General features: G+C 41.7%; 1 protein-coding gene across 1 annotated transcript; it reads left to right on the top strand.

The window, feature by feature from the left end:
* Positions 1-2,457: 2,457 nt before the first annotated feature.
* LOC128698419 (putative exonuclease GOR) lies at positions 2,458-15,231 on the top strand. The gene is made up of 2 exons (XM_053790644.2): positions 2,458-2,531; positions 13,770-15,231. Exon 2 carries the CDS (start codon positions 13,797-13,799, stop codon positions 14,667-14,669), a length of 873 nt encoding a protein of 290 aa, XP_053646619.2. The 5' UTR covers positions 2,458-2,531; positions 13,770-13,796; the 3' UTR covers positions 14,670-15,231.
* The last annotated feature ends 5,926 nt before the right edge of the window (positions 15,232-21,157 follow it).

The raw sequence follows: 21,157 nt of genomic DNA, 5'->3' as shown, positions 1-21,157 counted from the left end.
CTGATTTGTGATCGCTTGTGCCGAGTTCCTAATTAATTTCTAAATTATTAACAAGGGTTTTCTTGTTCGCTAGAACCAAATCAAGAAGGTTATTTACCCTTGTAGGTTCTGTCACAAATTGCTTCAAAAAACATTCCTGAACTACTTCTAAGAAGTCACTTGATTCTAAATTCCCAGTCAAGAAATTCCAAACAACGTGACAAAAGTTAAAGTCTCCTAGAATTACTACATTATCTTGCCTTGTGGCCTTAACAATTTCCTCCCACAGTAATTTCCCTTTGTCCCTATCTAAGTTTGGGGGACGGTACCTGGAGGTTACCTGGAGGTTATTCCGGGGATCAACGCCCCCGCGGCCCGGTCCATGACCAGGCCTCCCGATGGATCAGGGCCTGATCAACTAGGCTGTTACTGCTGGCCGGTATATCACTCCTAGAATCAATTTTTTATGCCCTCTGAAAATTCTATCCAAACAGACTGAATATGTTAACTCAGGCTTAATACCCGTTTTTATGCAACAGTCCTAGCGATCTCGGACATAAAGTGCCACCCCACCTCCCTTACCGATATTTCTATCTACTTGGAACAATTTAAAACCCTGAATGTGACATTCCGAAAGCATGTCCCGACTTTTGGAATTAAACCATGTCTCAGTGATTGCAAATTAATCAATGTTACCTGCACTAGCAACTAATCTCAACTCATCCATCTTATTCCTAGCTATACGGCTATTAGCATAATATAATTTTAAAGACCCTCCTTTCTCTTTACCCTTCCTGCTCATATCTGTTTTTTTTTTTCACTAAACCTATTACTGACCTTGTCGCCTAGTGCCATTTGCTTTCCAATATCCACCTCATTCTGCCTATTACTAGTTCCCCTAGAAATCATAGTATTACTACACTGTATTCTCTGCAAAACCCATACTACTATCTATTCCTAGTTTAAAGCCCTAACAGCTCCCTCCACTGCAGTTGCCAGTGCTACCACCCCAGACCTATATAAGTGAACCCCATCCCTGGCATACATGTCATTTCTACCATAGAAGAGGTCCCAGTTGTCAAAGAATGTTACTGCATTTTCCTTACAGTATTTATCCATCCAGCAATTGACACCAATTACCCTGGACAACCATTCGTTGCCAACTCCTCTCCTTGGCAAAATACCACATAAGACAGGGTTCCCACCTTTTCTCCTAATTATCTCTATTGCTAACCTATACCTACTAATCAGGTCCTCACTCCTACGTCTGCCAACATCGTTGCCTCTTCATACGGGAGATTCCTTACACAGTAAATCATTTTAGTCATTCTTCTCTGTATGTTCTCTAATGAGTCTATATCCACCCTGTAGTAAGGGGACCAAAACTGAGCAGCATAATCTAAATGAGGCCTCACTAGTGATGTATAGAGATTTAAGATAACTTTTGGGCTTCTGTTACTTATACTTCTTGAGATAAATCCAAGTAATCTGTTAGCCTTGTTGCACACACTAAGGCACTGCTGTCTTGGCTTTAGATTTTTGCTTACCATGACTCCCAAGTTCTTTTCACATTCTGAATGATCAAGCTCTACTTCACCTAGATTATAGCTTTGAGGGTTATTTTCATTACCAAGGACTCTTTATTTCGAAACGTTTCGCCTACACAGTAGGCTTCTTCAGTCGAGTACAGAAAGTAGGCAGGAGCAGTAGAAATTTGAAGACGATGTAATCAGTCCATCACCCTTGAAGTCGTAGATTTGAGGTTGTCAGTCCCTCAGCCCACAGCCACAGGGATTGTGTTTGCTCACCTAGATGTCGTCGCCTATGTGTGGTTGTAGGGGTTGAGCCTCAGCTGCTGCTGTGATGGTTACCAGTTGTCAAAGGCACTTGTCGACAGACACTTGGCTTGTTATGAATGGTGTGGGTGGTCGCATGCGCGGGTATGTATTGTGTGTATGTGTTTATACTCGCCTAATTGTGGTTGCAGGGGTCGATACTCAGCTCCTGTGTGTGTGTGTGGTGTCTGTGTTTCTATATGATGTGTATTCACCTAATTGTGGTTACAGGGGTTGATTCACAGCTCCTATGTGTGTGGGGAGGTAAACCAGAAACAAACGGATAAATATAATCTAGGCTTTTTAAATAAATCCTGTCGTGAAAACACTGATTCGTTCTTCCTTTAACTTTCCTAAGTTATGTCTCCTTTCACAGGGAGTACAATCATGCATGTGTAGGATTTTGATCCATGGGAGTAGAGCTGCCTCTACTCTTCCTCTGATCAAGCCTGATTCCCTTTCCCAAATCGTTCCATTCCCTAGACGCAGAAATAAACCCTAAGCATTTAGTGCTCTCACAATAACATTGATATTAATAATAAGATAAACAATAGCAATAATAACAATAGTAACGAATATTTGCAATAAATTCGTAGTGTACTTGATCGTGGAGGTTCGTGTTTAATACAGGTCTTGTACACGATAACTTTGTGTCCCAGTGGGAGTCAAGTCGACTGCAGACTCTCAGTAGCTGGTGAGAAGTCTTCAGGGTCACAGGTATTGTTATTGTCATTACTTACCTATCGTAATTTGTTGTTAATGAGGTAGAAAACAGAAACCCAGATAGATTCTAGCATCACTTAGCACCCCCAGCATAACCTAGCACTCAGCATAACCTAGCACACTAGCATCGCATAGCACTCAAGCGTTACCTAGCATTCTTCAACATTTATTACACTCCAGCGTCACCTAGCACACACCACCATCACCTAAAACTATCACCTAGGACATACCATTACCTAGCACCAGCACCACCTAGCACACCAGTACTACCTAGCAGCCAAAATTCCTGTGCATAGCAGAGAAGAATTTGTTCCAGCAATTGTTCCAGCAATTGTGTGTATTGTTCCAGCCATTGTGTCTTGTTCCAGTCATTGTGTGTCTTGTTCCAGCCATTGTGTGTCTTGTTCCAGCCATTGTGTGTCTTGTTCCAGCCATTGTGTGTCTTGTTCCAGCCATTGTGTGTCTTGTTCCAGTTATTGTGTGTCTTGTTCCAGCCATTGTGTGTCTTGTTCCAGCCATTGTGTGTCTTGTTCCAGCCATTGTGTGTCTTGTTCCAGCCATTGTGTGTCTTGTTCCAGCCATTGTGTCTTGTTCCAGTTATTGTGTGTCTTGTTCCAGCCATTGTGTGTCTTGTTCCAGTTATTGTGTGTCTTGCTCCAGCCATTGTGTGTCTTGTTCCAGTTATTGTGTGTCTTGTTCCAGCCATTGTGTGTCTTGTTCCAGTTATTGTGTGTCTTGTTCCAGCCATTGTGTGTCTTGTTCCAGTTATTGTGTGTCTTGTTCCAGCCATTGTGTGTCTTGTTCCAGTTATTGTGTGTCTTGCTCCAGTCATGTATTCTTCAGTCATTTTTTGTATTATTGCAATCACTGTGTGTGTTCTTGCACTCTGTGTGAGTTGTTGCACTCTGTGTGTGAGTTGTTGCACTGTGTGAGTTGTTGCACTCTGTGTGAGTTGTTGCACTCTCTGTGTGAGTTGTTGCACTCTGTGTGTGAGTTGTTGCACTCTCTGTGTGAGTTGTTGCACTCTCTGTGTGAGTTGTTGCACTCTGTGTGTGAGTTGTTGCACTGTGTGAGTTGTTGCACTCTGTGTGAGTTGTTGCACTCTCTGTGTGAGTTGTTGCACTCTGTGTGTGAGTTGTTGCACTGTGTGAGTTGTTGCACTCTCTGTGTGAGTTGTTGCACTCTCTGTGTGAGTTGTTGCACTCTCTGTGTGAGTTGTTGCACTCTGTGTGTGAGTTGTTGCACTGTGTGAGTTGTTGCACTCTCTGTGTGAGTTGTTGCACTCTGTGTGTGAGTTGTTGCACTGTGTGAGTTGTTGCACTCTGTGTGAGTTGTTGCACTCTGTGTGTGAGTTGTTGCACTGTGTGAGTTGTTGCACTCTCTGTGTGAGTTGTTGCACTCTCTGTGTGAGTTGTTGCACTCTCTGTGTGAGTTGTTGCACTCTGTGTGTGAGTTGTTGCACTGTGTGAGTTGTTGCACTCTGTGTGAGTTGTTGCACTCTCTGTGTGAGTTGTTGCACTCTGTGTGTGAGTTGTTGCACTGTGTGAGTTGTTGCACTCTGTGTGAGTTGTTGCACTGTGTGAGTTGTTGCACTCTCTGTGTGAGTTGTTGCACTCTCTGTGTGAGTTGTTGCACTGTGTGAGTTGTTGCACTCTCTGTGTGAGTTGTTGCACTCTCTGTGTGAGTTGTTGCACTCTGTGTGTGAGTTGTTGCACTGTGTGAGTTGTTGCACTCTCTGTGTGAGTTGTTGCACTCTCTGTGTGAGTTGTTGCACTCTCTGTGTGAGTTGTTGCACTCTGTGTGTGAGTTGTTGCACTGTGTGAGTTGTTGCACTCTGTGTGAGTTGTTGCACTCTCTGTGTGAGTTGTTGCACTCTGTGTGTGAGTTGTTGCACTCTGTGCGAGTTGTTGCACTCTGTGTGTGAGTTGTTGCACTCTGTGTGTGAGTTGTTGCACTGTGTGAGTTGTTGCACTCTGTGTGAGTTGTTGCACTCTGTGTGTGAGTTGTTGCACTCTGTGTGAGTTGTTGCACTCTCTGTGTGAGTTGTTGCACTCTGTGTGAGTTGTTGCACTCTGTGTGAGTTGTTGCACTCTCTGTGTGAGTTGTTGCACTCTGTGTGTGAGTTGTTGCACTCTGTGTGTGAGTTGTTGCACTCTGTGTGTGAGTTGTTGCACTCTGTGTGTGAGTTGTTGCACTCTGTGTGTGAGTTGTTGCACTCTGTGTGTGAGTTGTTGCACTCTCTGTGTGAGTTGTTGCACTCTCTGTGTGAGTTGTTGCACTCTCTGTGTGAGTTGTTGCACTCTCTGTGTGAGTTGTTGCACTCTGTGTGAGTTGTTGCACTCTCTGTGTGAGTTGTTGCACTCTGTGTGAGTTGTTGCACTCTCTGTGTGAGTTGTTGCACTCTGTGTGAGTTGTTGCACTCTCTGTGTGAGTTGTTGCACTCTGTGTGAGTTGTTGCACTCTGTGTGTGAGTTGTTGCACTCTGTGTGTGAGTTGTTGCACTGTGTGAGTTGTTGCACTGTGTGAGTTGTTGCACTCTCTGTGTGAGTTGTTGCACTCTGTGTGTGAGTTGTTGCACTGTGTGAGTTGTTGCACTCTCTGTGTGAGTTGTTGCACTCTGTGTGAGTTGTTGCACTCTCTGTGTGAGTTGTTGCACTCTGTGTGTGAGTTGTTGCACTCTGTGTGAGTTGTTGCACTCTGTGTGTGAGTTGTTGCACTCTCTGTGTGAGTTGTTGCACTGTGTGAGTTGTTGCACTCTGTGTGTGAGTTGTTGCACTCTGTGTGTGAGTTGTTGCACTCTGTGTGTGAGTTGTTGCACTCTGTGTGAGTTGTTGCACTCTGTGTGTGAGTTGTTGCACTCTGTGTGAGTTGTTGCACTCTGTGTGTGAGTTGTTGCACTCTGTGTGAGTTGTTGCACTCTGTGTGTGAGTTGTTGCACTCTGTGTGTGAGTTGTTGCACTCTGTGTGTGAGTTGTTGCACTCTGTGTGAGTTGTTAGTCATTGTATTTTTCCAGTCTTTGTATGAATTGTTCCAGTTACTGTGAATTGTTCCAGTCATTGTATTGTTCAGTTCATTCTTTGTCTTGTTCCCGTCATTGTATTGTTCCAGTTATTATATGAATTGTTCCAGTTACTGTGAATTGTTCCAGTCATTGTATTGTTCAGTTCATTCTTTGTCTTGTTCCCGTCATTGTATTGTTCCAGTTATTATATGAATTGTTCCAGTTACTGTGAATTGTTCCAGTCATTGTATTGTTCAGTTCATTCTTTGTCTTGTTCCCGTCATTGTATTGTTCCAGTTATTATATGAATTGTTCCAGTTACTGTGAATTGTTCCAGTCATTGTATTGTTCAGTTCATTCTTTGTCTTGTTCCCGTCATTGTATTGTTCCAGTTATTATATGAATTGTTCCAGTTACTGTGAATTGTTCCAGTCATTGTATTGTTCAGTTCATTCTTTGTCTTGTTCCCGTCATTGTATTGTTCCAGTTATTATATGAATTGTTTCAGTTACTGTGAATTGTTCCAGTCATTGTATTGTTCAGTTCATTCTTTGTCTTGTTCCCGTCATTGTATTGTTCCAGTTATTATATGAATTGTTCCAGTTACTGTGAATTGTTCCAGTCATTGTATTGTTCAGTTCATTCTTTGTCTTGTTCCCGTCATTGTATTGTTCCAGTTATTATATGAATTGTTCCAGTTACTGTGAATTGTTCCAGTCATTGTATTGTTCAGTTCATTCTTTGTCTTGTTCCCGTCATTGTATTGTTCCAGTTATTATATGAATTGTTCCAGTTACTGTGAATTGTTCCAGTCATTGTATTGTTCAGTTCATTCTTTGTCTTGTTCCCGTCATTGTATTGTTCCAGTTATTATATGAATTGTTCCAGTTACTGTGAATTGCTCCAGTCATTGTATTGTTCAGTTCATTCTTTGTCTTGTTCCCGTCATTGTATTGTTCCAGTTATTATATGAATTGTTCCAGTTACTGTGAATTGTTCCAGTCATTGTATTGTTCAGTTCATTCTTTGTCTTGTTCCCGTCATTGTATTGTTCCAGTTATTATATGAATTGTTCCAGTTACTGTGAATTGTTCCAGTCATTGTATTGTTCAGTTCATTCTTTGTCTTGTTCCCGTCATTGTATTGTTCCAGTTATTATATGAATTGTTCCAGTTACTGTGAATTGTTCCAGTCATTGTATTGTTCAGTTCATTCTTTGTCTTGTTCCCGTCATTGTATTGTTCCAGTTATTATATGAATTGTTTCAGTTACTGTGAATTGTTCCAGTCATTGTATTGTTCAGTTCATTCTTTGTCTTGTTCCCGTCATTGTATTGTTCCAGTTATTATATGAATTGTTTCAGTTACTGTGAATTGTTCCAGTCATTGTATTGTTCAGTTCATTCTTTGTCTTGTTCCCGTCATTGTATTGTTCCAGTTATTATATGAATTGTTTCAGTTACTGTGAATTGTTCCAGTCATTGTATTGTTCAGTTCATTCTTTGTCTTGTTCCCGTCATTGTATTGTTCCAGTTATTATATGAATTGTTCCAGTTACTGTGAATTGTTCCAGTCATTGTATTGTTCAGTTCATTCTTTGTCTTGTTCCCGTCATTGTATTGTTCCAGTTATTATATGAATTGTTCCAGTTACTGTGAATTGTTCCAGTCATTGTATTGTTCAGTTCATTCTTTGTCTTGTTCCCGTCATTGTATTGTTCCAGTTATTATATGAATTGTTTCAGTTACTGTGAATTGTTCCAGTCATTGTATTGTTCAGTTCATTCTTTGTCTTGTTCCCGTCATTGTATTGTTCCAGTTATTATATGAATTGTTCCAGTTACTGTGAATTGTTCCAGTCATTGTATTGTTCAGTTCATTCTTCGTCTTGTTCCCGTCATTGTATTGTTCCAGTTATTATATGAATTGTTTCAGTTACTGTGAATTGTTCCAGTCATTGTATTGTTCAGTTCATTCTTTGTCTTGTTCCAGTCATTGTATTGTTCCAGTTATTATATGAATTGTTCCAGTTACTGTGAATTGTTCCAGTCATTGTATTGTTCAGTTCATTCTTTGTCTTGTTCCCGTCATTGTATTGTTCCAGTTATTATATGAATTGTTCCAGTTACTGTGAATTGTTCCAGTCATTGTATTGTTCAGTTCATTCTTTGTCTTGTTCCCGTCATTGTATTGTTCCAGTTATTATATGAATTGTTTCAGTTACTGTGAATTGTTCCAGTCATTGTATTGTTCAGTTCATTCTTTGTCTTGTTCCCGTCATTGTATTGTTCCAGTTATTATATGAATTGTTCCAGTTACTGTGAATTGTTCCAGTCATTGTATTGTTCAGTTCATTCTTTGTCTTGTTCCCGTCATTGTATTGTTCCAGTTATTATATGAATTGTTCCAGTTACTGTGAATTGTTCCAGTCATTGTATTGTTCAGTTCATTCTTTGTCTTGTTCCCGTCATTGTATTGTTCCAGTTATTATATGAATTGTTCCAGTTACTGTGAATTGTTCCAGTCATTGCATTGTTCAGTTCATTCTTTGTCTTGTTCCCGTCATTGTATTGTTCCAGTTATTATATGAATTGTTCCAGTTACTGTGAATTGTTCCAGTCATTGCATTGTTCAGTTCATTCTTTGTCTTGTTCCCGTCATTGTATTGTTCCAGTTATTATATGAATTGTTCCAGTTACTGTGAATTGTTCCAGTCATTATGTGAATTGTTCCAGTAATTGCAGATAGTTATCTAACGTAATCAGCCATAGGAATGAGTGAGGAATAAGAGCATACTAGCACTCAAGCGTCAATTAGCGCACTAGCATCCCCTAACACTCCAGCATCCCCCAGCAGTCCAGCATTTCCCAGCACGCCAGCATTTCCTAGCACACTATTATCCCCTAGCACGCCAGCATCCCCTAGCACTCCAGCATCCCGTAGCGCTGAAGCATCTCCCAGCATATTAGCATCCCCTAGCACACTTGCATCCCGTAGCACACTTGCATCCCCTAGCACAGTTGCATCCCGTAGCACACTAGCATCCCCTAGCACACTTGCATCCCGTAGCACACTAGCATCCCTTACCATACTAGAATCTATTAGCTTCCCATTATCCCCTAGCACAGTTGCATCCCCTAGCACACTAGCACCCCATAGCATACTAGCATCCCCTAGCAGTAGCATCCCTTAGCAGACTAGCATCCCCTAGCACTCCAACATTCCCGTAGCACACTATAGCATCCCCAAGTACTCCAGCATCACCTAGCACTCCAAGATTACCCAGCACTCAGTATAACCTAGCACAAATCAGCATCACCTAGCACAAAACTAGTATCAGGTACCGAACTTCATCGTCTAGCTCACGTCATCATTATTGACTGTTATCACCTGCTTCATCTAGCACCCACATACAGTCATCACTTAGCACCTACGATACCAGCGTATCACAGCGCATAAACACAAACAACTTAGCATCTAGCACACAACATCAAATAGCACAAACAAGCGTAACATAGCAATTACCTAGAGTCTACCTGGAGGGTGTCCCGCAGGTCAACGCCCCAGGGGCCCAGTTTTTGATCTGACCCCCTGATCAACCCAGAGGGCTACGGTGGACTGTGTGAGGCCTGTTACCATAGGTCGCACGTAGTCCAGCGTAAGAACCACAGCCCTGCTGATTGGACACTGACTCAAGGTATCTGTTCAGCTCCCTCTTGGAGGGGGTCTATTGGTAATTCCCCTTATGCTGTTGAACAGTCTTGGGCCCATGACACTGTGATTTCTCTTAGTGTACCAGTGGCGTCCCTACTTTTCACTGGGGGTATGTTGCACCGCCTGCTCGATCTTTTGCTTTCGTAAGGAGTGATTTATATGCGCAGATTTAGGGCCATTCTCTACTGTATTTCAGATGTAGATTTTATCTCTCTCGCTTGCGTTCCAGTGAGCATAAATCTAGTGGCTCCAAGCATTCCCATTAATTAAGGTTTTAGACAGAGCTCATTTGTGCAGTAAAGGTTCTCTGTACATTCTATAGATCTGCGATTTCACCTTTACGCTAACAGCACCATTCAAGCTGTTAGTGCACAGCAGTATTCCAGCCTAGATAGAACAAGTGATCTAAAAAGAATAATCATTGTTTTGGTATCTCTTGTTTTGAAGGTTCTCATTATCCACCTTATCATTATCCTCACAGATGTGATAGTGACACAGTGATCCTTGAAGGTGAGATCCTCTAACATTAATACTCTCAGGTCCTTCACACTTCTTTTCCGGTCTTTTGTGTGGCTACAGTTTCTAGTAAACTCAGTTCTAGTTATTATTTCCTCAAGTTTTCCATAACGGAATAGTTAATATTTTTATTCTCCTTAAACACTGTTTTCCGTTGCCCACTGAAAAACTTTGTTTATATCTTCTTGGAGATTTACTGTGACTTTATTGGATGAGTCTCGTACATATTCTAGTATCGTCTACAATAGTGCCACCTAGCACAGCAGCATCACCTAGCACAGCAGCATCACCTAGCACAGCAGCATCACCTAGCACCTTTATTATCTCCCAACACAAACCACTATCACTTAACAGAAAATCATCATCCAGCAGACATCATCACCTAACATTCAGCAGCATCACCTAGCACAAACACATCATTTAAGACATGATCAAACAGATATCAGGACCTAGCACCTTATCACCAAGCATACATCACCTCCGCCATTATCGCTAATCACACACCATTATCTAGCACATACCAGCACTAACATCACCTACCACACATACCAGCACTAACATCACCTAGTTCACCTAGCACACATACCAGCACTAACATCACCTAGCACACATACCAGCACTAACATCACATAGCACACATACCAGCACTAACATCACCTAGCACACATACCAGCACTAACATCACTTAGCTCACATACCAGCACTAACATCACCTAGCACACATACCAGCACTAACATCACCTAGCACACATACCAGCACTAACATCACCTAGCACACATACCAGCACTAACATCACCTAGCACACATACCAGCACTAACATCACCTAGCTCACATACCAGCACTAACATCACCTAGCTCACATACCAGCACTAACATCACCTAGCTCACATACCAGCACTAACATCACCTAGCACACATACCAGCACTAACATCTAGCACACATACCAGCACTAACATCACCTAGCTCACATACCAGCACTAACATCACCTAGCACACATGCCAGCATCATCCAGCACACACTAGCTTCACCTAGCATACATGAGCATCACCTAGTACTTAGCAAGTACTCGTATCACCTAGTACTGAGTACGTAACAACATATCACTCAAGCGTCACATAACACAAGCACCACTTAGCACAGGAGCTATGACTCGACCCACGTAACCACAGTTAGGAGAGTACACTCGGGGCCAGGAGCTACTGAACCACAACTGCAACCACATATGAGTACACACACACACACACACACACACACACACACACACACACACACACACACACACACACACACACACACACACACATACACACACACACACACACACACGCACACACACACAGGATACAGAGCTTCAAGACGAGGTATGAGCAGGGAGAGAGAGGTCCTAGTAGCATTCAGTGAAGAGCAGGGGCCAGGAGCTGAGTCTCGACCCCTGCAACCACAATTAGGTGAGTACAATTAGGTGAGTACACACACACACACACACGTTTGATTCAGTACCTATATTCCATAATATATTCTGTACTATATGCTATAACATATTCTATATGCAGTAATATATTCTATACTATATGCTATAATATATTCGCATTTTATACCACTTGACAATTTTTCACCTTTTTCCCCTCTTCTTTCCTTCAAAAAAAAAATCTTGATACATCATCTTCCAAGTATCATCAGGCATTATTATCTCTACTTATTTCTTGTAATTAACTTATAATCTACTTTTTTCTAATTCTCAGTTCTAATTATGGTCTTAAGCATTTTTTTCCATCTATGTTCATTTACACTCATAATTATTCTTGGTTGTAAATTTATGAGGAAGTATTTTAATGTTGTTAGTGTCAGTGATACGGTTATTGAGACATTGTAATTTTTATTAAATTGTTAAGTAATGACCCAAACACTGTCACTTAAAAGGTTATAAAATGTCGAGAAATACACAGATTTAAATGGCTTGCAAAAACATGCTAATATGTGGTTTTATAGTTAGCATGAACTCTGTCACTGTAGATAAGTGGATTCCACATCTATCTGGAAGTTGTGTCTTTAATATCACTTACCTGCAAGTACATCACAACAAAATTACTAGTAATCCCTTTATTAAGTCACTTTCAAAGGCAGTTTTTCAGGGAATTTCTCGCTTAGTTAGTAGTAATAATTTATCTCGGTTTATCTCAAGTTATTCCTTTAGGGGAGGTTCCTTGATACTGGTGAGGGACTCTTGATCTAGGGAATTGGATCTGTGCTCCAGTTCCCGGAATTAAGCCTGAATGCCTTCCATCCCCTTCCTCATCTATCCATAGACGCTGCATTATCCAACTGGCAGGGCTGCAGCTACTCTTGTAGTCACCTCCTTAGACAAGCAAGAGTCTACTGGCAGGGCTTCAGCTATTATAGTCACCTCCCTAGATAAGGAAGTCTACTGGCAGGGCTGCAGCTATTGTAGGCACCTCCCTAGATAAGCAAAAGTCTACTGGCAGGGCTGCAGCTACTCTTGTAGTCATCTCCCTAGATAAGCAAAAGTCTGCTGGCAGGGCTGCAGCTACTCTTGTAGTCACCTCCCTAGATAAGCAAAAGTCTACTGGCAGGGCTGCAGCTACTCTTGTAGTCATCTCCCTAGATAAGCAAAAGTCTGCTGGCAGGGCTGCAGCTACTCTTGTAGTCACCTCCCTAGATAAGCAAAAGTCTACTGGCAGGGCTGCAGCTACTCTTGTAGTCACCTCCCTAGACAAGCAAGAGTACTGGCAGGGCTGCAGCTACTCTTGTAGTCACCTCCCTAGACAAGCAAGAGTACTGGCAGGGCTGCAGCTACTCTTGTAGTCATCTCCCTAGATAAGCAAAAGTCTACTGGCATGGCTGCAGCTACTCTTGTAGTCATCTCCCTAGATAAGCAAAAGTCTACTGGCAGGGCTGCAGCTACTCTTGTAGTCACCTCCCTAGACAAGCAAGAGTACTGGCAGGGCTGCAGCTACTCTTGTAGTCATCTCCCTAGATAAGCAAAAGTCTACTGGCATGGCTGCAGCTACTCTTGTAGTCATCTCCCTAGATAAGCAAAAGTCTACTGGCATGGCTGCAGCTACTCTTGTAGTCATCTCCCTAGATAAGCAAAAGTCTACTGGCAGGGTTGCAGCTACTCTTGTAGTCACCTCCCTAGATAAGCAAAAGTCTACTGGCAGGGCTGCAGCTACTCTTGTAGTCACCTCCCTAGATAAGCAAAAGTCTACTGGCAGGGCTGCAGTTACTCTTGTAGTCACCTCCCTAGATAAGCAAAAGTCTACTGGCAGGGCTGCAGCTACTCTTGTAGTCACCTCCCTAGATAAGCAAAAGTCTACTGGCAGGGTTGCAGCTACTCTTGTAGTCACCTCCCTAGATAAACAAAAGTCTACTGGCAGGGCTGCAGCTACTCTTGTAGTAACCTCCCTACATAAGAACGATGGGATCTTTGTGGAGTTAGGCTTAAGAATTAACTGGGCATCAACACTGCCAACTGAACTGTATGCCATCCTTATGTCACTAAAGGTAACTAATTACATTGAGCTTTACTGTGATTATTACTGATTCAGTGACGTCACTGAAGACTCTTAACTCACATGATCACTGACAACATTCTCACTGGAGAAGCGAGTATGATGTAATTAATGTGTTAGTCAAAATAGGGACCCTTAAGAAAAATTCAGAATATAGTTGTGGTGTGTCTGTGTTTATCATTAGGAATATTAGGAGATAAATAATGAAAGTGAATGTTGTAGGAATTAGGAAGTGGTAAAGAATCCTTCCTCTGTAAGCCATGTGTGTCGCAAGAGGCGACTAAAATGCCCGGAGCAAGGGGCTAGTAACCACTTCTCCTGTATAAAAATTACAAAATATGAAAAGAAAAACTTTGGATTTTCTTTTTAAGTCACCCTGCCTAGGTGGGAGAAGGCCAGTACGTTGAAAAAATATATATATGGTAAATATAATCACAAATAATCTGATTGTATAATATTTCCCAACAGGTGATCAGTCAGGAAATAGGAAGCAAGATGGCTCTTTTTGAAAAGGATTTGTACAACAAACTTCAATGGATGAAAATGTGTGAGGACGATTTACGACGTTTCTGCTTCCCGCGTTCTCACTGGCAGTCGGGAAAAGCTCAGCTTTTTAACATTGAACAAAGCATCAACACTACAATTCATGGGCCCAGAAGCCGTACCTGCAAACGCTGCAACACTGTGTATCGTGTTGACAATAAAGGTTGTGCGGTGAAGCTTGAGACTTGTGTACACCACTGGGCGAAAGTGTCCAGGTCAGTCAATCCCTACTACCACTGCTGTAAGCGACCCATCAATTCCCCACCTTGTGCTACCGCTCCACAGCATGTCACGGGAGAAATTGATCAATTCAACCTAACAGGCTTTATCAACACTAGTCTCAATCAGAGTCTTACAGCGAAAGCCATTTATGCCATCGACTGTGAAATGCTTTATACAAAAACAGGTATGGACGTAGCAGCCATATCAATAGTGGACTCAGAGTGCGAGTTGGTGTACGAGACACTGATTCTGCCAGAGTCACCCATCGTAGACTACAACACTGAACACTCAGGACTTACCATGCAGCAGTTTCGACATGTCTCGACACGACTCGCAGATGTGCATGCTAAGCTGCTCACATTATTTGGAAGTCGTACCATTTTAGTGGGTCATGGATTAGACCACGACCTTCTGAGGCTGAAAGTAATACACGATCACATTATAGATACAAGTGTGCTTTTCCCACATCCTAAGAGATTCCCTATCCGAAACTCTGTCTCCTACTTAGTCAGTAAATACGGGATGCAGTTTACATCTTGCTCTGGCCTCAAGTGTCAAAATGATGCAAAGGCAGCCATGTATCTCGTCCGAAATTGGCGATAAACTCAGAGTTAAAAATCAGTCATTTGTACATCTTAGTCCAAAAATTGGAAATTTAAAGATGCTTTTTCTGGGAAAAATTTGGCTCATTTAGTTTGTAATCATTAGGAAGGTTTTTATAAGATCTGTTGTACTGTAACTAGGCCTAAAAAAAAATTTTATATTTTTTATTCATACAAAATATGTGCCCATAAAAACAGGAATTTCAGTTTATATAACGAACATTTCCAATGTTCACTCGATTCTTTTACCCAAAAAATTCATTTATTTTTATTCGAGGACATTATTTTCATTTCGTTACAATTTTTTTTTGCTAGAATTTATACCAGCCTTTTTTTGTAATTCACAGATGAAATTAATATTTTGTGTTGCATTGTGCGTTTGTTGATCCATAAAAAAATGAGTATTTTTTTGAGAATCAGTAATTTCATTTTTATTATATAATAAAAACAATACTTCTCACTTTATTTCCAAGATATTAAAATTATCAGAATATTCTAGTTTAAATTTTATTTCAAGAGGAACAAAAATATATTTTTGCAATTTTACTGAATAATAAAAAATCTGAAGAAATCTGAAAAAAATCGGAATTGTTACAATCAAATTGATTTGAAAGTGATTTTTTTTGTATGCATTTATTGTCACTAATAAAAGTAGTTTTTGTCAGATTTATTTTTTGTTTTGTTAACAAGAGAGTGTAATGTATAATACAATAACAAGAGAGTGTAATGTATAATACAATAACAAGAGAGTGTAATGTATAATACAATAACAAGAGAGTGTAATGTATAATACAATAACAAGAGTGTAATGTATAATACAATAACAAGAGAGTGTAATGTATAATACAATACTTCGAAGTTTAAAGGGAGAAAACAGTAGTTTTTATGAGATGGATGATGCTGAGTCTGTGAACTAAGGTTGATGCTAGAGAAGGTTCTTGATTAATCAACCCCCAGGCAATATTGATGCTAGAGAAGGGCTCTTGATTAATCAACCCCCAGGCAATATTGATGCTAGAGAGAGGTTCTTGATCTAAGAAATTAGAGTTGTCTTCCCCGAGTCAAATATTACCAATTTTCAAGGACCTGTATGACCCCTAAGGTTTAACACTACCCTTAAATTTAATATTATATCATTGTCTAAAAATCAACCAGGTTTAAAAATTGTCTAATCGCAATAATATCTACGAAACTACGATAATATTGTATTAATGTTGGTAGAATTACCGACGATATGTTAAGTAAACCAGGCGCTGTATAACCCTCTGGGTTTAGCGCATCCCCCTTGATTATAATAATAATAATAATATGTTAAGTAAAAGGTCACAAGTGCAACAAATGGGGCATTTTATTGTGGCGTAAGTATCTTGCAACTTGCTGGGTGTTGCACCCTGACCTTCATCTTGCAACTTGCTGGGTGTTGCACCCTGACCTTCATCTTGCAACTTGCTGGGTGTTGCACCCTGACCTTCATCTTGCAACTTGCTGGGTGTTGCACCCTGACCTTCATCTTGCAACTTGCTGGGTGTTGCACCCTGACCTTCATCTTGCAACTTGCTGGGTGTTGCACCCTGACCTTCATCTTGCAACTTGCTGGGTGTTGCACCCTGACCTTCATCTTGCAACTTGCTGGGTGTTGCACCCTGACCTTCATCTTGCAACTTGCTGGGTGTTGCACCCTGACCTTCATCTTGCAACTTGCTGGGTGTTGCACCCTGACCTTCATCTTGCAACTTGCTGGGGGTTGCACCCTGACCTTCATCTTTCATCTTGCACCCTGACTTGCTGGGTGTTGCACCCTGACCTTCATCTTTGCTGGGTGTTGCACCCTGACCTTCATCTTGCAACTTGCTGGGTGTTGCACCCTGACCTTCATCTTGCAACTTGCTGGGTGTTGCACCCTGCTACTTGCTGGGTGTTGCACCCTGACCTTCATCTTGCAACTTGCTGGGTGTTGCACCCTGACCTTCATCTTGCAACTTGCTGGGTGTTGCACCCTGACCTTCATCTTGCAACTTGCTGGGTGTTGCACCCTGACCTTCATCTTGCAACTTGCTGGGTGTTGCACCCTGACCTTCATCTTGCAACTTGCTGGGTGTTGCACCCTGACCTTCATCTTGCTACTTGCTGGGTGTTGCTGCACCCTGACCTTCATCTTGCAACTTGCTGGGTGTTGCACCCTGACCTTCATCTTGCAACTTGCTGGGTGTTGCACCCTGACCTTCATCTTGCAACTTGCTGGGTGTTGCACCCTGACCTTCATCTTGCAACTTGCTGGGTGTTGCACCCTGACCTTCATCTTGCAACTTGCTGGGTGTTGCACCCTGACCTTCATCTTGTTACTTGCTGGGTGTTGCACCCTGACCTTCATCTTGCAACTTGCTGGGTGTTGCACCCTGACCTTCATCTTGCAACTTGCTGGGTGTTGCACCCTGACCTTCATCTTGCAACTTGCTGGGTGTTGCACCCTGACCTTCATCTTGCAACTTGCTGGGTGTTGCACCCTGACCTTCATCTTGCAACTTGCTGGGTGTTGCACCCTGACCTTCATCTTGCAACTTGCTGGGTGTTGCACCCTGACCTTCATCTTGCAACTTGCTGGGTGTTGCACCCTGACCTTCATCTTGCTACTTGCTGGGTGTTGCACCCTGAGCTTCACTTAGGCAGTGTTCACACCCTGGCACTTCTCTTCCTGGCACTTCTCTTTCTGGCACTTCTCTTCCTGACACTTCTCTTCCTGGCACTTCTCTTCCTGGCACTTCTCTTCCTGGCACTTCTCTTCCTGGCACTTCTCTTCCTGACACTTCTCTTCCTGGCACTTCTCTTCCTGGCACTTCTCTTCCTGGCACTTCTCTTCCTGGCACTTCTCTTCCTGACACTTCTCTTCCTGGCAGTTCTCTTTCTGGCAGTTCTCTTCCTGGCACTTCTCTTCCTGACACTTCTCTTCCTGGCACTTCTCTTCCTGGCACTTCTCTTCCTGACACTTCTCTTCCTGGCACTTCTCTTCCTGGCACTTCTCTTCCTGGCACTTCTCTTCCTGGCACTTCTCTTCCTGGCACTTCTCTTCCTGGCACTTCTCTTCCTGGCACTTCTCTTCCTGGCACTTCTCTTCCTGACACTTCTCTTCCTGGCACTTCTCTTCCTGGCACTTCTCTTCCTGGCACTTCTCTTCCTGGCACTTCTCTTCCTGGCACTTCTCTTCCTGGCACTTCTCTTCCTGGCACTTCTCTTCCTGGCACTTCTCTTCCTGGCACTTCTCTTCCTGGCACTTCTCTTCCTGGCACTTCTCTTCCTGGCACTTCTCTTCCTGGCACACTTCTCTTCCTGGCACTTCTCTTCCTGGCACTTCTCTTCCTGGCACTTCTCTTCCTGGCACTTCTCTTCCTGGCACTTCTCTTCCTGGCACTTCTCTTCCTGGCACTTCTCTTCCTGGCACTTCTCTTCCTGGCACTTCTCTTCCTGGCACTTCTCTTCCTGGCACTGTTCTCTCACTGGTGTACTTCTTCTCTCAGGCCTTTTAGCATTACATATTTTTCCAACTTCTGGTGTAGTGTCCAGGGGGTATTTATTATCCATTTCACAAGGTATTTTGTCCCTTATTTTATCTTCAGTACAACTGGCTTTTTGATAGTTATCATCTTCTACAGATTCCATATCACTTCTATCAAGGATTACATTGAAACCTTGTGTTTCACTATCCAGAAGCTTCTCTTTACTTTCATTATCTACCTTCTTAGTTAATGTGTCAGTCAACCTGTTAATGAACACAGGCATAGGAGAGAGACATTTGATGATACCAAGACTAGGATTATACTCATCACTTGTGGAAGGACTATTGACTGCTGCTGTACACGGACTGAACAGTGAACGAACCATCACCTGTAAGTATGTTACAGATTACAATCAAATATACAATAATAAAAAACCTATTTACAAAGTCATTATCTAATATGAAACATTAACAACCTAATAATGTAAGAACCTTAATCAATATACTATGAGACACTAACTATTTTTATACCGGAAAAGGCTAAATTAGCACATATTAATTATACACCTATAGATCTAATATTCCTAGGTAGTAGGTTGGTAGACAGCAACCGCCCAGGGAGGTACTACCATCCTGCCAAGTGAGTGTAAAACGAAAGCCTGTAATTGTTTTCCATGATGGTAGGATTGCTGGTGTCCATTTTTCTGTCTCATAAACATGCAAGATTTTAGGTACGTCTTGCTACTTCTACTTACACTTAGGTCACACTACACATACATATACAAGCATATATACACATACCCCTCTGGGTTTTCTTCTATTTTCTTTCTAGTTCTTGTTCTTGTTTATTTCCTCTTATCTCCATGGAGAAGTGGAACAGAATTCTTCCTCCGTAAGCCAGGCGTGTCATAAGAGGTGACTAAAATGCCGGGAGCAAGGGGCTAGTAACCCCTTCTCCTGTATAAATTACTAAATTTAAAGATAGAAACTTTCGTTTTTCTTTTTGGGCCACCCTGCCTTGGTGGGATACGGCCGGTGTGTTGAAAGAAGAAGAAGATCTAACATTGTAGGAAGTAGGTTGGTAGACAGTAACCACCCAGGGAGGTACTACAGTCCTACCAAGTGAGTGTAAAACGGAAACCTGTAATTGTTTTACATGATGGTAGGATTGCTGGTGTCTTTTTTGTCTTATAAACATGCAAGATTTCAGGTACATCTTACTACTTCTACTTACATTTAGGTCACACTACACATACATGTGCAAGCATATATATATACACACCCCTCTGGGTTTTCTTCTATTTTCTTTCTAGTTCTTGTTCTTGTTCATTTCCTCTTATCTCCATGAGGAAGTGGAACAGAATTCTTCCTCCGTAAGCCATGCGTGTTGTAAGAGGCAACTAAAATGCCGGGAGGAAGGGGCTAGGAACCCCTTCTCCTGTATAAATTACTAAATTTAAAGAGAGAAACTTTCGTTTTTCTTTTTGGGCCACCCTGCCTTGGTGGGATACGGCTGGTTTGTTGAAAGAAAGAAAGATCTAATATTATTAACAAATTTAAAAAGAAAAACTTTCGCTTTTTCTTTTTACCACGCTGCCTCAGTGGGAAATGGCTGATTAGTTGAGAAAAAGAAAATCTATTTTCCCATATTCAAATCTAAAGGCATTCTGAGTGTCCAAAACAGAGTACAGAGCTTCTTCCAAATTCAAGAAAAATATATTCGTAGAGATCCCCAAAAACCCAGAAACTATAAATCACGAACTGATTAAAAAAGAGAAGGTAGATACAGTTGCAATATGAAGGACAAGAGATATAAGGGTGAGATATAAGCAACTATTGGCAGAAAGGTGGGATGGTGCAAGTTGCCAGGTAAGAGTAATGGGGAAGGGTTGAAGAGGTTGGTTGGCATAGTTTTAAAATTGCAGTTATTGAATGTGGGGCAGGAAGTTTTGTGGTTATAGGAGGGGTGGGGGCAGGAGGAAGGAGAGAGTGATTGGGTGGAATGATGAAGTAAAGGGTGTGATAAAAGAGAAAAAGGTAGCTGGTGAGAGGTTTTTACAAAGCAGAAGTGATATACGAAGAGTAGAGTATATGGAGAGTAAAAGAAAGGTGAAGAGAGTGGTGAGAGGTCAAAACATAAGAACATAAGAACATAAGAACAGAAGGAACACTGCAGAAGGCCTACTGGCCCATGCAAGAGGCAGGTCCAAGTCTCCTGGCTTAAGATAATGCACCCAACCTAGTCAGGTCAGGTCACATTGACTTAAGGGTGAGGAACACGGCAACCGACCTGGTAGCTCAAGCTATCAGGTCCAACTCACACCCCACCCACATCTACTCATGTATTTATCCAACCTATTTTTAAAGCTACAACAAGTTCTGGCCTCTATAACTGTACTCGGAGTTTGTTCCACTCATCCACAACTCTATTACCAAACCAGTACTTTCCTATATCCTTCCTGAATCTAGAATTTTTCCAACTTAAAACCATTGCTGCGAGTCCTGTCTAGGCTAGATATTTTCAGCACACTATTTACATCCCCTTTATTTATTCCTGTCTTCCATTTATACACTCAATCCATATCCCCCCTAATTCTATTGTCTTTCTAGAGAGTGCAGATTCAGGGCCCTTAGTCTATCCTCATAGGGAAGGTTTCTGATATATGGGATCAACTTTGTCATCCTCCTTTGTACATTTTCCAGAGAATTTATATCCATTCTGTAATAACGGTGACCAAAACTGTGCAGCATAATCTAAATGAGGCCTAACCAAGGATGTATAGAGTTGAAGAACAACCTGAGGACTCATTATTTATGCTTCTTGATATGAAGCCAATGATTCTATTAGCTTTATTGTGAACACTTATGCACTGTTGTCTTGGTTTCAGATTACTGCTAACCAGAACTCCTAAATCTTTTCACTAATCCGTAATATTAAGATCTACATTATTTAGTTTACATGCGACATGGTTATTGTCCTGTCCAACATTTAGAACTTT

This window comes from Cherax quadricarinatus, chromosome 92 (genome assembly GCF_038502225.1).
Source record: "Cherax quadricarinatus isolate ZL_2023a chromosome 92, ASM3850222v1, whole genome shotgun sequence".
In the NCBI taxonomy this organism is placed as follows: domain Eukaryota; kingdom Metazoa; phylum Arthropoda; class Malacostraca; order Decapoda; family Parastacidae; genus Cherax; species Cherax quadricarinatus.
Note: the sequence above shows the minus strand (reverse complement) of the source record. Positions and strands in the feature narration are given on the sequence as shown.